The following is a 20,998-nucleotide window of genomic DNA, read 5'->3' as shown; positions in this document are numbered from 1 at the left end:
TTTTCTTTTCCACGGACATGTCGTGACGCCATATGGGCGGCTGTGCCTCCTTTTAATATATTCAGCGGTGTCGTAAAGGCATGCGTGTTATAAACCTATACTACCTTTACACTATCAGTTAAGTAGAATATAGTGAGCCACTGGCAGGATTAGCTTTGTGTGGTCTCTGGTAACCGGTAACCTGGCGTTCCGCAAAAGTGTCATACTTTTACGGACAAGCTAGAACTTACTAGTAATTGCGTCACTGCTACACTAACACCATCGCCTCCTTGAAAAATAGGCACACGAGTTCTGCCTTTGTAACCTCATCCTTTCTCGCTTTTTTGTTTCGTTAAAATTTGTATGTGTTATCAAGCCAGATAATATTATTTAGTCTTTCAGCCATGAGGTCCACATTTGTGGGTACTAATATTTTTTAGCCAGTTGTGTCCAGTAGCGGCTAGCAAATAAGAATGCAAACTGAGCAGGGGGACTCTTGAACCCACTGCTTACCCAATGTGACTCTAGTTCACTACAGACGTCTGAGAGCTGCTTCACATGACCACTTTAATAAAGACACGATGCTATGTTTTACGAGTTGTTTGACGTGCCGCATGCCATAAGTAACGGTGAAGGGGTCGTTGCTTTTCTTTTTCGATCCTCGTAACGCCTTCCGCGCACAATTGACCTTTTACGTGTGGTTTGGGCTGCCGGTGATTTACATATTTTTATTTTAAGGAAATGCGACATATTTGACTGTACTGCATGTCCAAATTTAAATTACTATGTAATTAAGAGGACTCACTATGAAATGCAAAAAAACTGTTCTTCCCTCCATCTTTGCTTCTTTCGTGGTAGTGGGAAGCATGTTGGAATAAAATGTTTTAACTTTGACACATTTGTCGAAAGTGCACCGTACCAGCCGCTTAGTGGCTATTCCGTTGCTATGCTGACCTCGAGGTCGTGGGTTCAGCCCCGGCCTCGTCTGGCGCAGAAAATTTATTTGCACTTTAAAAAAACCCAACGTGTTCGAAATTATTCCTGAGTGCGCCACTACACGACATACCTCATAATTGGATCGGAGTTTTCGAAAGTAAAAAGCCCCAATGTATATTTTCTTTATTGCAGCATTATTTGGCAGGGCTAAGGCGATAATAAAACAGGCTTTGCTGCTATCCATTCTGATTAAAAATGAGAGCAAATGATCTTGTTTTGTTCACGAATTATTGCACTGTAAACGAATTTTCGCCATTAAGGCTTCGTAATGCAAGAACATTTGATCTATAGCTTACATCCTGGCGTCCGTAATGAGTTTAATGGTGTGGGTTTAGACAGAGCACTCTTTAGAGTGCAAATTGTTTTTATCGCACGAGTTAAAAGATTCTTATCATTATGCTTCACACCTTGTGTGTCCAGAGCGCCGCAGTTGTGGGGCCAATGGAACCGGTCAGCGGTTAGCATCGCTATGAGATGCTTGCGTGCCACCCTGCTCCACTGTATGCTCTGCCTCAGCATGGAACTAACCAGGTGGGTTTCGCTCTCGTTGTTTTTTTCTATGCCTCTTTGTTAGGAATTAAATGCATACTTCACGCTTCAGGCTTCATGCATCGAGCCTCGCTGCATACTGCTTTCAGCGTTTGCCGAAGATCAGTGAATAAATTATGTTGCTACCGCCGTTATTGTTTGGTTCTTGTCATTGTCGCTATAGCTGGCCCTTTACCACGGATCTGTTAGCTTTTAAGACCCCGGGTCTAGCGCACTACATTCGAATTGGCCTGCTGCGTCATAAATATCTCACTTATCATTGAATGATTAGTGACAACTAATAATTACAAAGTCTTCGCTGAATTAAGGCACATCAGAGTCTGTGAGGGTTGTTGCAAAGAGAACAGATTGTTGCAAAACATGAAAACAAAATCTAATGTGACAATAGAGTGGGACACATTGGCCTTTAACGTGAAGCTATTCCAATCGGTTTTCATAACAGACTCCTAACGTCACATTTACGCAGCCGCCGACGCATGCATCGGGCACTAAACCGCAGTGTTGTCTGAAAAACGCTCTTCATTTATTGGAGGTAACTTGTTTTCTTTTAAGGCAAGTAGCATCGCCTACATTGACCCTTTTTATCTAATTGCCTGGCTAGAGTTGAGAAGCATGCTGAAGTAGAGAGGGCTTCGTTGGGGCCGAGCCAGCAGAGTGAAAGTAGATAACCGGTGGACTAGTGTGGTGCCGGCGTCTGCGATTGCTCTCCTTCCCCTTAGCTTGCGGTTATGTTGAAAATCATGGCGGCGTGCAATGCAAGGCTAAAAAACGCCGACAGAACGGATCCTCAGCGAAAAAGAATTGGTATTGCGATATTGTATAGGTACCGAAAGGCCCCGATAAGGTTATACTGCCACGCAAGCATTTTCATTATAAGCAAATAAAGCCATACTACCCGGCATCTCCGAGTAGCCAGTTCCAGAGCGATCAGCGGGCAGCTACCTTCTATTCTTTTCGGAACGGGGCAGGCTCCGGCTACTCAGAAAAAAAATTCGACTGTCTTCGGCATATTAATGTGTTTTTAACGCGTACTCGGCGCTTTCACTCAGTCAGTTTTCGCGGTTTAGTGACGTCGCGTGAAAGACAGGAGAAGGCGCAACCCAAAAATGTTTGACCAACAGCAGAGGGATAATGGGGAAAACGGTGTCTAACCACAAATTTGTTTTGTTTGGTCTAATCACGCATAATCAGTGTGCACATACATCAGATAGTGCGTTATCACGGCTTTTGTGACGTCACTTGACAGACAGGCGAAGCGGGGAATGACCTGAAATATTTTGATCAATGGTGCATGGCTGATTGCAGCTAGAATTGGATTAGACAAACTTGGATTAGCTTTACCTTACAGCCAATTGTTCGGTTATTAGTTTGGCTAGAAACTAGACCATAGTAAACCATATCCGCCTCGCCGTTATGATTGTTGAGTGCCGTAAGAAATAATAGACTATTATATTTCATCCAACCATAACAACTGAAATTACAAACAGTGACGATGGGGCTAAGGTGACGTAGGATTACCTATTTACCTCGTTTCAGTGGGCTAAAAAAAGTTTACCAAAATTAAATGCAAGAAGCAATAAAGAAAGATCTAGTAGAGATGGACACTTACACCAGGAACCCTTGAATTCCTTCATCTACTTGGATGCTCTGGAGAAAGCCTCCCTTGCAGCCATCCTAGCCGTTGTGTGAAGGTTAAATTCAATTCTGTCGTTTTAATGAGTGCAGAACAATTTGTCTACTCATGTCTCGACCTTCTTAGCTTTACCCCCGCAATATTTCCGGCTCTAGCCTTAGCAAAAGAATACTACCTTTGCGATCTTATTGCCGGGGAAGCGAGAATCGAGGGAAGGGTCAGTCTCGATGGTACCTATGGACAAAGGGAAATATGTTGGTCAGTGCCCCTTCTCCAAACGTTGGTCTCACGTTTAGCCTTCCTATGCTCACCCATTGCTGATGACTTGATATATCCGAAGCTGCAAAGGGGTGAGTTCAAACCCCTTGTGGTGTACCTTGTCAACCGACTACCGGTGAAACCGTGATTACGTGCTTATGTACTTCGCGTTCCTTTGTGCATCGCATAATTAGCCGCACGGCGAACTACCTCGGATGTCATAGATAATAGTGAAGGCTGTTCTACACGGTGTCATTTTGATTCCGTCTGAAGAGTAGAATCGCGACAGAACAACGCGCGTACGGCAGGAGACATTTGGGGTGGGAACAGGTGACTTCATGTATCGGTCCTCCTGTTAACGTTTTGTCTGGTTTCCCTTTCGCGGTCAATTCTTTAAGCATAGAGCAATGCGTCTCAAAGCGCTTTCCAATAAAAAAAAAGTATTGAAACGTGCAAAAGCTTCCTTATCACGAATCGTTGTACAAGATTGTTTTATGTTTCGAAAGCGCGGAAATGTTTTTAGTTTCACATTTACAATGGGCCAATATTTTTGAATCGTGTATTATGTGGCGAACTGACATGGTATTGTCATATTTAAAAGACGGCCTAAAGAAATAGAGGAGCGCTTCGTCTGCTAGCTGCAGTATCTTTCTTTTTTTCACTGACGGTATTATCCACCTGCCATAACCGTGGCTTGTTTCATTGCAGGCAAGAACCTTTAGACTTCGAATCAATTCTGCCCGAGAATCCAACCGAGTACGACAGCCTTGATCCTCCAAAGGAAGACGGTGAGGCTTAGTGCTGTTATATTTACTCCATTTAGCAATATTCACACGGTACTCCAACTTCCATAAGAAAAACGCGATTCCCTCTGACAACTGCGTAACTAGCAAAAAGATAAGGGAAAGCACGGGGAACGCGGGAGATGGAAATTCAAGGCGATGAGCAAAACGAAAACAAGGTGAAAGCAGGAGCTTTCACCTTGTTCTCGTTTTGCTCATCGTAGTAAAAGGATAAGAAGTTCAAATCTTAGGCTTTCAGTATTGGCGGAGCCTAAGCGTATGTGGGAGGATCGCGGTGTTGCTGTTATGTAACGCAAATTCAATTGCCTCTGGAATTGTCCCACGTAGCGCTAATGTTGTGTATAGGAAGGCCCTATGGCGATAGAAACGCTCTTCCACCTTTAGATATGCACAGGAAACAATGGTAAACAGTGAAACCTTATTAAAAAGCATCACAAAAGAATTTATACAGATCAACCAGCAACATAAAACATTTGTTCACTTCGTAATTTGATAAAAAAATGTTTTAGTGTGTCGGTTTAGTGTCGCACTTGTTCCTAAGAATCGGCGAATGCATCTTAGAACTCTGTTCTTAACAACCGCTTCTAGGATCGGCGGCTTCACGCTGCTGTTTGTTTATGCAACACCACCTAGATAGCCCAAGCCCTGTTCACTCCGATCCATGACGTCATGCTAGTGGCCCGACTTCCATGGAATCTAATGGGGATGCTCCCGAAGAAGCAACAGTGATTTTGACGTCAGCGCTTTCGTTAGGCCAGCCTTGGCAATGAAAATTTCAGGCCACTAGCATGATGTCATGGATCGGAGTGAATCGGATCGGATCGGAGTCATGGATCGGAGTGATCCTTGTGCTATCTGGGTGGTGTTGGTTCATGGGGCATTTGGTGCCTCTGCCGCGATTTCTTACCGCGCCTATAGTGGGCGTGGCAGAGGTAGCTCAAGCAGCCAGACGAGAATGAAAGTTGGGCGCCTCCTTCGCCACTTCAGCAACTCCAATCGTGAATAGCTGTGATTTGATGTCGCCGTTTGCATGATATTGAATTCATAGCATTTCATACGCTTGCGTGGCACTGTATTTAGTTGCTCGTTGTATATAGATATGTACGGCCCACCGAAACCGCGAACACGTTATTGCAGAGTATTGGGGTGCAATAATTCTGTCTTCGTAAAAGTGTTTCTCACTATCTTGCGACTAGGGAAATAGCCCGCACAATAGCTCGAAACTACGACTGCTGCTGCATTAATAAAAACAAGCTTTCGTTGAGAGGTATTCTCAACCATGAGATTGCTTCGCGAATGCTTATGTTCCATTTTATTCTCCTTTTGCTTGGTGTACAATCGAATCTTAATCAAAAAAAGGAATAATAGTCATATCCAAGAAATTTACAAAAAACAATTCCTTGCCAGCTTGGAATTTAGTCCCCTCCCTTGTGTATCTCTGCTTGTTCGTTCGCTTCTATCCACTTTGATCGATTTTCATCTTTGGTGCTTGCTTGAACTTTACTGTGGGAATGCGAAATTCCAACACGGTAATTACATTTATCTCTGTAAGACGCAAATTTGGTTGCCACAGTACAACATCTCACATGCACAACAGCGTTGTGTCCCGTAATGCGAGCACAATTTTTCCTTTGGCACAAAGGTGATTAGTGCTGATGGTTTTCACGGTGATGGCGGTGAACCACGTGCTTCTGCAATAGATTACAAACAACAAAAAAGTAGAAGTTACTACGAAGTTATAAAGAACAATGTTTCCACGCTCAGAGCTGATGAAACGATGGACAACTCTTTTTATTCTCTTCTCAAATGCTCTCGCGGTTTTCCTCCATTTCAGTGTTTGGGGAATGCGAAATCGAATTTTTGTCATGGTCACAAGTCCGCCTGTCTCACAGCTTTACTAAAAAAAGTGGGAGATTTTCCAAGCGATGACAATATTACTAAGTTTATCGCAGGTTTTCGACGAAAAAAAGAAAGATACTTCACAATCCCACATTTGCATGGCAGAAGTGATTGTCTCTTCTTTATTTGCTCTGCCGAGACTGCTTGACAAGTACACGATTTCCCGACACGGTTTTGACCAATTATGTCAACGTCAATTTTTACGCACCTTTTGCGTTTTCCACATTGCCACTCTCGGCATGACTCTGTTTCTCCCATGCGCAGGAAAGCCTACTGTAGTCAGCTTCCACGTGACGGTGCTCAGCTTGGATTCCATCGACGAAGGATCAATGGTGAGTCACTTGTTGCTAAGGGCGCACAGGACGATCGACACGGTGTGGCGGACAGTGAAAGAACAAGAGAGACATCAACCTGGAGCCAACATATTGACAAGACGTTCGTTAGGCCTGCAACTACTTTGCTTCGAAACGCTTATGCCGCGCACTCTCCTCCCAAGTGCGACTCCTAAGCGCAAAAAGCCTAAGTGAAAACGCTGGCTTCAGGCTGGTGCCTTTCTTGAAAACAAGAAGCATCCTTTCTTTTTGCACCTTTTAGAGGACTACGTATCCAATATTTTCAACGAGAACATTGACATGCTGACATGCTACTCTTCATAGGGATGGGGAAAGGAATCAAAGAAATCCAGAATAGGGGCGCTAAGATGAACCTAAGATACTAGGTAATGTTAGCGGACTATGGTAAATCATGTCCATTTGGTACAAAATATGATATATCTCGTTACAGTGAGTGGGGCACTCAAGTGTATATACTTGTGCTCTATGGTCTGTAAGCTGCCACACTTATAACAGTAGGTTTTAGTGGTGCGCCCAATGCGAGATAAATAATTGTTGCAAAATGCTACGCTCAGTACAATGTCTCTGACGGGCGAGAAAGTGGTCAACAAAGCGATTGCAAAAGAATGGTTTCTCGTCTCGCGTAGCGCTTCCAAACAATAATTAAAACATTTAGACGCCTTTACCGAGTCACTTAGCTCACCTTAATAAAAGAGAACTGGACATGAAGAAATGTGCACCAAATCAAAACTTATTTACTCTGTGCTTTATGAGTCCTGAATAGAGAATGCGCAAAGCGTCATCTTACTGCCTTGACTTTACTTCGAGGAAGCCGGCAGCGCTTTGGAATAACGTAACGTTGAGACATTTGTCAGCAGGTAAGCACGATTCCTAACTGAAGGAGATAAGACGCAACATTGAAAAGCCGTGCTGACATGGCGATGTTGATCCCTTTGTTAGACCTATCAACGCAATACATCTGCTTCGTTACAAAGACAAAGAGAAAGCAAATAGGTGCTAAGTTTGGAAAATCGAACCAGCATACACTTTATTGCCAAACTGCTTTCGCGGGTGTGCCCGATGTAGCTCAGGAATCCCTGCATGGTGCACAGCTCAATCGGAGCGGGCACAACGGACGAATTAGATTAGCTTGTCGTCCTCCATCAGACATCTCATAACCTGCAGCACTGCATAACATCCATGCCTGTCACCTATTTTTATTACGATAGCAATGACAGGTCCAGACCCGCCATCTTCATCGTCGTCGGCGTCACCACTGATTTCGTATAATTCTTTTTCCCCTGCGAAAAAATTGCGATAAGACCCTACGCGATCGGTGCCCCGGATGCTGTAGGTATTAGGGAACGCGCGAGGGGGCGAGCAGAGAAGGATGACGCGTTGATGTGCTGCGTCTTCCCGCTCGCTCAATGTTGCGCGCACAAGGAAAGGGTGGCGAAGGAGGGGGGGGGGGGAGATCAGCGCACGGTAACGTCATAAATTGCACACTATAGTGGAGTAAAGAGGGAAGAAGGGGGCAGTTCTTTGCAGTGCATGGCACGGTTTGGCGTGCCCCCGCGATAGAGAGAGAGCGCAAGCTTTATTTTCAAATCAATAAGATTTGAGTCTTGCGTCTTTTTAGTGGCTCTGACCACCCGCCACGGGGGTTGTGCGGACGTGGTTCCGAGACCTTCTCTCGAAGCGGCTTCCTCGGCTCGCTCGACGGCCTGGAGTTGTGCTGTCAGGTTCGAGCTGAGCAGTGCGGTCTTCCAGCGCGAGCGGAGGCTGGCGGTAGAAGAGACGGAGGGCTCGGCACTGCCCGGCTTGTTTGTTAAGTGCTGACATTCCCCCGCGAGAGCATTAGTCTTAGGGAAGCGTTGAAGCAAGGGGCAGCCCGAAGCGTTCACTCCCTGCTGGCGGTGCTCCTCCTGGTGCCAGCGTTGGGACAAGGAGTGTTCGTGGTCTTCGCGTAAGCTGTATTCATGTCTACCTGTACATGCGTAACACCATGGCTCTTAATTGATTTATTAGGCAGATATTACCTGCAATTTATACGGCATATAACGCTACGTGTAGTTGTATAATATTGCTATCAATGTCTCACCCTTCGGGCTAAATTGCAACTTCTTAATTTTTTGTGGTACCGAAGATGATTCATTAATCAATAAAAGGAACAGAGTAACAATGCAAATCTTTCTTGTATCCTCATCAGCAAAAGAATAAAAGGAAACAAGTACACCGAATAACAAATCGCTGAACGAAAATTTTGCGTTATCTATACATGACGCTTTACTGTGTGTATCGTTGTGGCGGGGCGACAAAAGGAAACAAAAGGAAATCTGTAATCTTTTTTCGAGTGTAAGTCGCGTACGTCACGCTGACGTAACGATGTGGAGCTTGGACACCGTGGCGGCTTCTGTGGTTCGATTCTGTGTTGCTCCACGTTAAATGATCCTTTCTCCTATCCTGATTACCACGCAGACGTACGTGGCGGACATCTTCATGTCACAGACATGGCGCGACCACCGGCTGCGGCTGCCACGGAACATGACGGCCAAGTACCGCCTGCTCCCCGTCAGCTGGTTGCAGCGAATGTGGAGGCCCGACACGTTCTTCAAGAACGCCAAGGGTGTCACTTTTCAAGAGATGACCATCCCCAACCACTACATATGGCTCTACGCGGACAGGCGCATCCTGTACATGGTCAAGTGAGTGCATAAAGACCTATGTCATTACCACGATGATGGAAAACACTCCACCACGATAACGCAGCAACGATGGTGCTGAGTGGAGCCGTATTATGCTATCGATTAGACAGTCATCAATGTATTTGTGCTAGTCATCGATTATAAAGCTTTTCTTGGGCTTGCGTGGCCGCGCGAACGTTTTACACAGGGAGTACAAACTTTCTACGTCGTTCTCAGGCGAATGAAGAAGAAAACACACAAAAGGGGAACCACACAAAGCCATTCGTTCTGCGAATGTATATATGGTATACTTTCCGCGACTGTTTCGTTGAGTCCCTTGCAGAAATGAGCAATCGAAAGGACAGCCCCGCAGGGGCGTCTGGGTGAACACGCGTTTGGTGTGTTGCGACACCACGTATCCGAGCACACGAGGTTTAGACTCTCCCGCGTCTAACCGTGCGCGGCTTAACCGTGTCTGGGGAAAAGTGGATCCTGGGGGTTGAGCCGATGCCGAGTGCTCGGGCCTTTGAGGGCCCCCAATGGAGGCAACACACCTCTTTGGCCTCCGCTTCACGTAGGCGGCGCCTCTGGGCTGACACACTCAGGGGAAATCGGCTGGTCGACTTTTCCTCCCCCGCCCCCCCATCCCCGAACTTTTTCTTTCCTGTATGCTTTCTCAGCTGTCCTGCCTTTTTTTTTCTCTTCTGTTACTGCTACATTTGTGTAGCCGGCTTTGGTTAACCTTGCGTATGCGCCCACTCTTGGGTATGTTATATTAGGTTATAGCAGCAATGCACGGCTGACGTCTGCAGCCTTACACTTTAAGTGCTAGAGCATCCCATAGTTGGGTTCCAAGGTTGGTGGCCGCCATTGCTGCCGAAATGGCTCGAACTATAATGGGAACACCTGCATTTCCACGTTTACTTGATCGTAACCTTGAAAAGATGGGACGCACCGATGAAATTCTAAGCGAAAGAAATTTTCGCCCAATTTGAAATTGTACGCAGCGAAAACACTGAAAAGCCAGCTAGAACCGTATCCCCATTTCTTGTTACAAAAGGCTTGACTGATGCCCTTGGCCCACGTTATAGGTCCGCCAAAATGGCGAGCGGGGACCCCCTGCTTGAAATCCGTGATAAAGAACAGCAGAATAAACTAAACAAACGTGTGGCATTTGGATATATTCCTGTTACCGTTGCACCTCATCGGTCTATGGATGCAGCACGCGGAATATTGTCTGATGCAGATCTGATCGATTTCTCCGAGACTGAACTAGTGGAGGGCTGGAAAGAGAAAAATGTAACCAACGCACAGCGCATCATTATCAGACGAGAAAATGAAGAAATTCCTACAAAGCACCTGATCCTGACCTTTGCCACTTGCGATCTGCCACAAACCATAAAAACTGGTAGTTACAAAGATAGCTGTCAGACCATACATCCCTAATCTCAGAGAATGCTCCCAATGTCAAAGATTTCGCCACGGTCCGCAGAGCTGCCGTGGTAGACTCACGTGTGTGAAATGTGAAATCCAAGGTCACGCCTCAGACAAGTGTGAAGTGACACCTCGCTCTGTAAACTGTGATGGTGAACATCCAGCATACTCCCAATCTTGTCCCAATTGGAAAAAAAGAAAAGGAAATTATCACCCTAAAAGTACATGAGAACATCTCTTTCAAGGAAGCACCTAAAAGGCGCTCATCATTCCATACCACGGCGTATGCCGATGCGACTTGTCAGGGGGCAGCGCCGTACCGGCTTGCGCCCCCTGCCCGGCCCGCGCACAGCGAGCCGTTGGCTGCGGCGCCTCTCGCTCCCCTGGTGGCAGCAGTGAAATCTGTCCCACCTACCAAGACACAGAGAGCGGCTAGCCCAGGTACGTCGGGCCTCAAGACCATGCCTCACAAGGCGATGTCTGACAAACGAACTAGCAGCCTACAAGCGCCGGCATCCAGTGCCTCCCAGAAGGCAATGGACACCACACCGGCACCTTTGGTGCCGAAAAACCGGCGTGGCTCACTCGATCGCTCTCAAACAAACAAAAACGCCATAGCGGGGTCTGCACATCTGAACAAAGAACACTTCGCATTCCAACAAAATAGCGGTACAAATTATTCATTGGAATGCCGGTGGCACTCTAAACAACTTAGATGACATCGATGAAATAAAGACACGAATTTAACCCTAGGTTGCTCTGCATTCAGGAAAAACACATGAAAACATTAAATGCAAATTTCCTAACACACTACACACTATTCCGCGAACATCGCGATGATGGATATGCTGCGTCTGGCTGCGTGGCCATTATAGCTCAGAGGCCAGTTCTTTGCCAACACCATCCCCTTCAAACTAATTTAGAGGCAGTAGCAGGTCGGGTAATTCTATTGGATAGGCTGGTTACGATCTGTTCACTCTACGTACTACCTGAACATCGTTTGCAACTTAGGGAAATTGATATACTTGTCAATCAGCTCCCTGAGGCATTCATTTTAACCGGTGATGCAAACACCCATAATACGCAGTGGGGCAACTCGCGCTGCATTGCGAGAGGGCGCACTGTAGGAGACTTCCTTTTATGCTCCGGTGCGGTTTCGCTGAATAAAAAGAAACCCACCTTCCATAGCGCCACACATGTCATATTATTCAATAGACTTAACCATAACATCTCCATCTGTAATGCCGTACCGTGATTGGAAGGTCTTTAAAAAATCTTTACGTAAGTGGACACTTCCCTATTCTCTTAAATTTAACAAAACGAGTTGATTGCCCTCCACATTTCCCCAATGAAAAACCGACTCGTCGAACTGGGCACTGTTTCAAAACATTAGGTATCTACAGTCGGATGGTTTGGTTTCCTTAAGCATGGATGATGCTGTGGTATATTTAAGAGATTTGATTATTGACACCACCGAAAAATCCATAAACCAATCTAACTGACTTGCTAATAAGCGTCGTGAACCTTGGTGGAACGACGAATGTAAAGAGGCACGGAAAAACAAAATAAAGCTTGGGGCCTGCTACATAAATCTCCAACTGCGGAGAGCGTCATTAATTTCAAGTGGGTAGAATCACAGGGCAGGAAAACAAGTCGACTCGCTAAGCGAGCAATTCAGGAAAGGTACATGTGTAGTTTCAATTCTTTTAAGAATGAGGATAAGGTGTGAAACAGGGTGAACAAGTTAGAAGGCAGGGAAACACAACCGATTCCTTTAGCAAACGCTCAAGTGGACACAATGAAGGATCAGGCAGACTTCCTGGGCTAGCGTTTTCAAAGTAGTTTTAGTGCATCACACTATGCGCCAAATTTCCTAAAGTTGAAAGAACACATAGAGGGAGAGTGGCCTGAACGAAAGTGCGCAACAGATGAACGTTACAACCATCCGTTTAGTCTCGCTGAACTCATGGCTTCTCTTGCTGCACCTCAGCACCAGGTGGTGATCGCATAATGATCAAGAATATGCACCCAGAAACATCGAACACACTTCTGTCTCTTTACAATACCATGTGGGTATCTGGGCATATTTTGTCCTCATGGAAAGAAGCGATTGTCATCCCAATTCATAAAAAAGGCAAAGACCCCGCATTGGCCAGCAGTTATAGGTCAATAGCACTAACAAGCTCTATGTGCAAGTTATATGAAAAAATGGTAAAGTGGCGCCTAACCTATTTCCTGGAAGGCAACCATCTGCTTGACCCCCTTGAGTGTGGTTTCAAGGAAAGTAGGTCAACAATAGACCACTTTGTTTGCATCAAGGCAAGCATTAGAGATGCTTACATGATCAAACAATTCTTTCTCTCTGTATTTCTCGACTTGGAGAAAGCCTATAACACAACATGGCGATTCGGAATCCTCCAAGACATATCTGCGATGGGCGTACGTGGCAACACCTTAAACTTGATAGAAAACTGCTTTTCTAACCGCACGTTCCGCGTTAGAGTGGGCAATGCCCTATCCAGGCGCTTCACTCAGGAGGTTGGCGCGCCACAAGGGGGCGTGCTTAGTTGCACCCTCTTCATTGTGAAAATGAACTGCCTTCACTGAGCCATTCCATTTTCAATGTTTTATTCAATATATGTGGATGACGTGCAGTTAGGATTTAAGTCTTGTAACCTTGAAGTCTGCGAGTGCCATGTCCAACTCGGACTGAACAATGTCTACGAATGGGCAAATGAAAATGACTTTAAGCTAAACCCCCTCAAAAGCTTCTGTGTACTTTCTTCTAGAAAGAGAGACCTTGTACAAGATCCTGATATGCTGCACGGACAACACATACCACTCAACACTGGACATAAATTTTGAGGCATTATACTCGACTCAATACTAACCTCCATGCCTCATATCAAGAACCTTGAAGCTAAATACATGAAAACAATGATCATCGTGAAAATACTGTCACACATAACATGGGGACGTGATAGGACTTGCTTCATGAACCTCAGCAGGAGCCTTGTACGATCGCGGTTAGACTACGGTGGCATAGTGTATCACTGCTACACCCAGTGCTCTCAAGATGCTGGGCCCTGTGCATCATCTTGGTATACGCCTCGCCACCGGTGCCTTTAGGACAAATCTGATTGAAGGCTTCTATGTTGAACAAAATGATTGATCCCTTGATCTACAGAGGTCATTTTATACTTTTAATTATTTTCTGAAACTACGTGCTAACAAAAACCATCCTTGTTATACCACCATTAACGATACGACCTCTGCAATGCTCTCTCGTAACAAACCTACGGCGAGAGAACCATTATCGCTCCGTGTGAGAAAGCTGAGCGAGGATATGGATGTTCTTACTCATGAAAATCGTCTAATGGCTTCTGCTAAGCCGTTTCCGCCGTGGTTATGGGACATCATTGACTGCGATAGGTCATTTGTGGAGGTAACGACGAACGCTCCAGAGGATCACATTCATGTGCATTTTCTAGAATTGCGATTTAAATACTCGTGTCCAGAATATTACACAGATGCGTCTAAATCGCATGCTGGCGTGTCGGAGGCAGCCGTCGGCCCATCCTTTTCGGAGTCCAATGTTCTTCACCCACACACAAGCATCTTTAGAGCAGAGGCGTATGCACTGTGGTTGCCTGCTAAACACATCAAGTTGTGACAATTGCGTAAGGCGGTTATATACACAGACCCCTTAAGCGTTCTGAAAACATTGATTTCATGCTGCAAATCCACTAATTGGCGAACTTTTCTCTTTCCTCTGTACTATTTATTGCCCTGGCCAACATGTAACGGTATGCTGGGTGCCTGGACACAGAGGTATTGAGAGTAACGTCCTGGTAGATCGAATTGCTACCTCCTTATACACGAAAGCTTCCAACATATCCGTAGCTGTTCCGGTCTAAGACCTATAGCCATACTTACGGGAAATAACTGAGCACCTACTGGCAGCATAAGTGGGACGCTGAAATCCTTAATAAACTTCACGTAGTTAAGCCATTTTTAGGATGCTGGCTATCAATGACCAAGTCGAGATGAACTGATGTCCAATATTGTCGTCTCAAAATAGAGGACGCTTATGCTACGCATAGTTTTTTGTTGACTGGCGGCGAACATCTACTGTGTAGTAAATGTGAGCAGACACTCGGTGTTCAGCATGTATTCCTGGAATGTCGCGAAACACAAGTCGAGAGGAAAATACATTTGCCTTTAACATATATGCAGCGTATACCACTTCACTTGGCACAGTTTCAAGGCAGAAAGCCGCTATTCGACATGGAATATATGTTAGCCTTTCTAAAGGATGTTGATAGGCTTCACGTTTTCTGTCCAACAATTCGTGACACAGCCTCTTTTGACAGGCAATAGTTGCGGTGTCAGCCTTTCTTATAGCGCATGTCTCCGGGCCCTTGTACTCAAGGGACCCGCTGAGGCTGTTGTGCTGCACGTCATCAACAACCACTTGTCCATTTTTATACATGTAACGCTATCACAACCTGGTTGCACATACTATAGTCATAGTATATCCCACTTCAGCAATTTTCATATCTTTATTTCTTGCATATTTTAAGCAATTTACAGCTCTCCGTTTTAGACCTCTCTACAGCCACGTCACATGAGCCATTATTCCATTGAGTGCTCTACTGCCTTGGCACTCTTTGGCCTATCATCTTCAAAGGATGGAGTTTTTTTTTTCCTTCTGTGGTCACTTCACAGGTCGACTGAAGCAAGCGGTCTGTCTTTTGTGATTTTTGGTTGCTCCATCATCGTCTCGGCTAGACCAACCAACTCGACGGGTTTTGTTAGCCGACATTACAAAGAATTTTTTTTTTTTTGCTTTAGTGTCTCCTTCGGCTCCGTGGAGTCGCGCCAATACTTTCTGCCGCAGAGACAGTTTTGTACAAAAGTAGAAAAGATGGGGGCCCAGTATGGCAGCACTCTTGCGGCGCTGAGAGGTGGGGGGCATTGTTAGAAAGTCTCGTCCTGCGTGAGCACTACATTAGCCGCGAAACATTAGTTGGCTTAGCCGACCACGATAGCTGCTTCCACGGGGAAAACCTATGGTGGACGGCATTCTGCGGCTTGCTTCTGGCGCACCATAGTGAGGACATTGTTGCGAGACTGGCATTCCAGAAAGCGAGTGCGTTGGTTTTATACGTTCTCGCAATGCTGAGGAATTCGCCCGGCTGAAAAGCGTGCGGGGACGCTCCGACAAGCATACTACTGTCGCGACGGAGGAAGCGAAAGGCAGGTGTATGTTGTGCGAGCACGATATTGCTCAGCGCCATTGCAGCGGGGATTTAGTTGTCGAGGAATGCCCATAGAGACCTGTCAGGGGAGCAGTAATTGCTCTGTTTTCGCACCGAGAATTCGCAGTGCCGCCGGTTCGCCACGCAAATGCTTACACGCCCGAGCACAATAGCTGAAAATATACAAGAGGTCTCATTTTTTTGTAATTTTCTTTTGTTCTTTTGTTTTGCACACTCTTCAAACCAGCATTCACTGAGTGTTATGCGAACGGTGCTTCGAGCCTTCACCACATGGAGGGCACGAGAAGCCGGGCATATTATCACAGCCAACACGAAATGAAAGATAAATGCATATGTACAAATAGACGCAGCCGCAACTCTTCCATGTTAAAGAACCCCAGGTGGTCAAAATTTCCGGAGTCCCCCACTACGGCGTGCCTCATAATCAGAAAGTGGTTTTCGCACGTAAAACCCCATATAATATTATCAACCCTTCCATATTCTCTTCGTGATCCGCAGGTACTAACGTCTTTGCCACGTTGACATGCGAGCGGACAGTGATGAAACGGGCCAGTTCAACCGCGCATGGACATTGTTTTTTTAACCGGTGAACGTGTGTTATATGAATATTCAGGTGGCCGCTGTAACGTTCAAAGTTTCACTCGCAACAACACATTACAGATCTTCTTTTCAGGAAGGCAAGAAAATAAATGAATTTGGGGGTTTTACGTGCCAGAACCGCGTTATGTTTATGAGGCACGCGGTAGTGGGAGACTCCGGGTAATTCCTAACCAACTGGGGTTCTTTAATGTGCACCTATTGCATGGTACGGGAGCGTTTCTTGCATTCCGCCGTCATCAGAATGCATGGGACCGCCCAGGCCGGGACCTCACGGCGCTAAAAGAAATTTCGTAACATGTGATCAAAAATGACTTAAACTGTTTGAATTATCAAAGTATACACTGACATCCAAGGGACTTTCCTCTTCTCTTTTCGTCGTTTAAAATACCTTTTGGTGATTTTTATAGCATATACACCTATGAAATAAGCATCGGTAGTGCATTTTGGTTAAACTTGCGCAGAATTATTCATAACACGTCTGAATGTGAGGTCACTGGTTCAATCCTGGCCGGGGAGATCGCATATTGATGGGAGCTAAATGCCAAAAAAAAACCTTTGTGTATACTTAGATATGGCGGCCTGTTAAGTACTCCCGGTGGTAAAACTTATTCTTGACTCGCACGCACTGCTGCATGCCTCATAATCAGCCAGTAGTCTTCGCACGTAAAAGCCCCAGAATATAATTTATTTGTTCATTAAGCGTCTATTCGTAGTGTTGCTTTTCTGTAGATTACGCAAATGGAGACACATTCATCTGTGGGAGGCGGCGCGAAGGGGTAGTCGCCGCAGCCACGGTTTCTTTAGCGCGGCCAGCTATGGTCCAGCAGGATCACAGGAGCAACCGTCACGGTGGCCGCCCAAGTTGAGCGCGCTAGTGTGTTGTGTTCTCGCGTTACCCGCACGTGAGCCCATTATCTTCGCCTGCTTTGGAGGTGGTAGTCGCGCCGCTACTTGCCCCCCCCCCCCCCCCCATAGTTCAAAGCGCGATTGAAATAAGGCACAATGGTAATATCCAAGTAAAGTGTGCACACTGTCTCGTCGTTTGTAGTGTCGGGTTCACGCACTCCGAGAGAGATGTACTAGGCAGCACTGGCAGCGTAGGTTGTGAGCGAGGCGCAGCCACGATGACACCGTAGTGTGAAATCGTGACTCACCGCATGTTCCCGTAGGTGCCCGGGCTTGTAGAAGTCGGAGCTTCAAAAGTAGACCGTCTGGCAGATCGGAACTTGAGTGGAGATAGCGAAAGTGTTGGTCGCCCACACTGTTCACTTAGAAGTGACTCTCGAGCTAAAGAAACCATATGGCAGAGCTGCTCCTGCGAAACTTCGGTAGGCCATGTATCCGCGCAAGGTGTGAGCACAGACCATCGAAATGCTCGCCTGCTGCCACTTGAGGCGAAATCTCGAATCCCGATAGCATCAAGGATACGGTGGTCGCTGAAGCCATCGCGAAGGTTGTGCTCACCCGCCGTAGTTGCTCAGTGGCTATGGTGTTGGGCTGCTGAGCACGAGGTCGCGGGATCGAATCCCGCCCATGACGGCCGCGTTTCGACGGGGGCGAAATGAGAAAACACTCGTGTACTTAGATTTAAGCGCTCGTTAAAGAACCCCAGGTGGTCGATATTTCCGGAGTCCTCCCCTACGGCGTGCCTCATAATCAGAAAGTGGTTTTGGCAGGCAAAATCCATAATTTAATTTTAAGCTTGTGCTTGTGGCGTCGCTGTGCCTGCGAGAGTGAAATTTGCGTATAGTGGAGCCGGTGGGAGAGCCTGTGTATCGGCCATGAGTGAGGTGGCTCCGAACGGAAAGCGGACAGCTTGCAAAGCGTCCAAGGAAGGAAAGTGGTGGGCCGTAGAATAGCCAAAGGTTCTTACGTTTGGCCCAGTGAATTGCTCGGGAAGTGCCGTCGCGCAACTGCCTTTAAGCTGAGGAGGAGGCTAACGAACCGAGTAGAGGTCGGTTGCCGGGGCCGGCGGGGGCTGAATCGGGACGGATGGACGCAGGCGATGGGGGATGATAAGACGCGGAATGGCGCAATGGTTCACGTGGCGAGAGTGGTTGTGACTGAGCGCCAGCTGGAGGAGACTTCAGTGCTCGAAGTGACCTATACCTTCAGTGCTCGAAGTGACCTATACTTGCGGACAACATTTTGTGGCAGTGAAGGGAAAGCTACTGATGCAAAGCGTGCACAAGTGAGAGCGCTTCTGAAAAGAGTCCCATGTTTTCCTCCGCGTTAGTTCAAGATGGGGAAGAAAAAACATAAACACCTTATTAGAAACGGTTAGATAAGATAGAACACACCTTCTAGTCGAAAAGTTTGATTATTTTGCGGCTTTGCCCTTCCGCGTCTGCGCAAGCGCGAAACCGTTGCACGTGGAAGTTGCATCGATTGAGCGTCTGTTCGAGCAACTAAAAGCACCGTCAACGTTGCCGGACTACCTGGCGCCGTAACACATGTGCAGCAGCCGCGCTTTCCTTTCATTGCCACAGAATGTTGTGCGCGATTATAGTGAGCAAGGACGGCTTCCCACAAGGGCTCGTAAAAGTCGGGGCCGGGGGTTGACAGCCGGAGCCTGGAACGCTGCCGGAGCCTGGAACCTTGTTGAGAAGGAACTGACTGTCCAGCTGGATGAACCAGATGTCCGGCATGTCGATGCGGTTTTGCCGGGCAGCCTAGAATCACAGGACGTCTGCCGGAACCACCCGAAGCCACGCCACTACTTGGCTTGGGAGAGTCGATGCGCTGATGCTGGCATGGCTGGGCTGTGTCATTCTGTGTCACCAATTTGTGGGAGGCAGCGCGAAGACGAAGTCACCGTAGCCACGGTTTATTCCGGCAACCAGCCACGGTGCAGGAGAAACTCAAGAACGACCGACCCCGCGGCCGCTCAGGTCAAGAGTGCTAGCGCGTTCTGTTCTCGTGCTACGTGCACGTGAGCACGCCTTTTTCTTCGCCTACTTTGGGGGCGACGCTCGCACTGCTGCACATCGAATGAACGCCGTAAGCAAGAGTATTCCCAGTGGCGCACAAAGAAGTTTCTTGTGTATGACATGCTTGTTTAGAGCTACAAAAGTTTAATAAAATTTCCTCTTCATCTGCGTTTCATTGTCTGCCATTATTTTGTGCCTGCTAATACAACGAGCACACTGCGTCGGCAAACCACATAACGGTTGCTAAGAACTTGAATTGTTTACGCAAGGCCTTTCCCCACTGATCCACACCGTACCGCAATTTCCACTGCCAGTCAAGCTCCACAACCCCGATACGCGCACGTTTGAAACGTTTCCGAAAAATTATTGCGAACGCGGTCACCTATCACTGTGACTGAGTCAATATTAACCTAGGCCAGCAGCGTGGAGCTCAACATTACCCAAACATTTAGGAAGGTCTGATGCTTTGCGCCTGTTATGTTCGAGCTGCATGTTTGTGCAAACTCTCCTAAACCGGAGATTCGGAGTCAAGTCACGAAGGCGTGTTGGGTACAGGCAGTACATCTAAAAATAAAAAAGGAACACACAGCTATCACTCTCATTTTTTTCCATCCGCACAACAAAATTAGCCTAGTAGTCTTTCCATGTCCCAATACATATCCGTAGTCTATCATCACGTTTGCTGCCTACTGTAATTCAGCTTTTTTCCCGCTACTCTTTTCAGTCATGTACAATGTTGGCGTGCATCGTTGCGGTAAAATACACTTCAGTTAAAACTCAAAAGAACTCAAGAAAGACGCAAATGAGCTCCTACTGGACTAACTATTGATTTGTCTCACTTCGTCGCGGAACAAAACATGTGCTTTCCTAATGATACATTTGCGTCAGAAGAGTGAGCACTTCTTTTAAGATCTTCGCAACACATGCGCTCCAGGTCCTCTTTCTTGAAACATTTCGTTCTTCTGTATGTGTTTCTTTGGATGGTTTTGGCTTAGTTGAAAATGTACCAACTCTCCAGCACTTAGCCTTGTTGCATCAGGCTTCTTCTACTCTAGACCCTTAATTATATGTCAAAGAGTTCTAGCCCTGACTTCCCTTTTGGTTATTTTCCCGATATTACATCTTAAAGCGTAGTAATACATATGTAAGACACCACCAGAAGCTCCGCCACATTTACTTGACATGTCAGTCCAGAACTGCTTACTGAGCTAAACTGCTTGCGTAACTCATCGTAACTGTATCCTTCGTTTCCAATGCATTTTTTTTTCTCCACATTTGTTTTTGTCTCGCTATACCCTAAGCTACGTGATATGAGAATTAGTTGCATTAGTATCTTCTTGTGACTTGTTTGGTCTCGTTTATAGTTTTTTTTTTCTTTTCATCATCATGAAATTTGGTGCATGGGCACTACGCGTGGCTTTTGTAGTACAAAACATCCTTCCCTCACCCCCCCCCCCCATCCTCGACTCTCTTTTTCCTATTGCTCATAAAGGCGTTTAGCGAATCGTAATACACATAGATATCCCTCAGTTGAAGAAAACATGCCTGCGCCCGTATTCCCGGAAACACACTTACAAAATAATCCTTACGCTAGAAGAGCGAATTCGAGCCAATCCTGA

General features: G+C 46.4%; 1 protein-coding gene across 11 annotated transcripts in view; it reads left to right on the top strand.

The window, feature by feature from the left end:
- Window positions 1–20,998, top strand: part of LOC135911384 (glycine receptor subunit alpha-2-like) — a 348,733-nt gene that overhangs the window by 315,273 nt on the left and 12,462 nt on the right. For all 11 annotated transcript variants that reach the window (XM_070540565.1, XM_065443640.1, XM_065443636.1 and 8 more), the window contains 4 exons: window positions 1,396–1,506; window positions 4,124–4,203; window positions 6,382–6,449; window positions 8,928–9,154. In XM_070540565.1, the coding sequence (XP_070396666.1) occupies window positions 1,396–1,506; window positions 4,124–4,203; window positions 6,382–6,449; window positions 8,928–9,154 (486 nt within the window). The remainder of the gene's footprint in view (window positions 1–1,395; window positions 1,507–4,123; window positions 4,204–6,381; window positions 6,450–8,927; window positions 9,155–20,998) is intronic.

Source organism: Dermacentor albipictus, chromosome 6, assembly GCF_038994185.2.
Source record: "Dermacentor albipictus isolate Rhodes 1998 colony chromosome 6, USDA_Dalb.pri_finalv2, whole genome shotgun sequence".
NCBI lineage: Eukaryota > Metazoa > Arthropoda > Arachnida > Ixodida > Ixodidae > Dermacentor > Dermacentor albipictus.
Note: the sequence above shows the minus strand (reverse complement) of the source record. Positions and strands in the feature narration are given on the sequence as shown.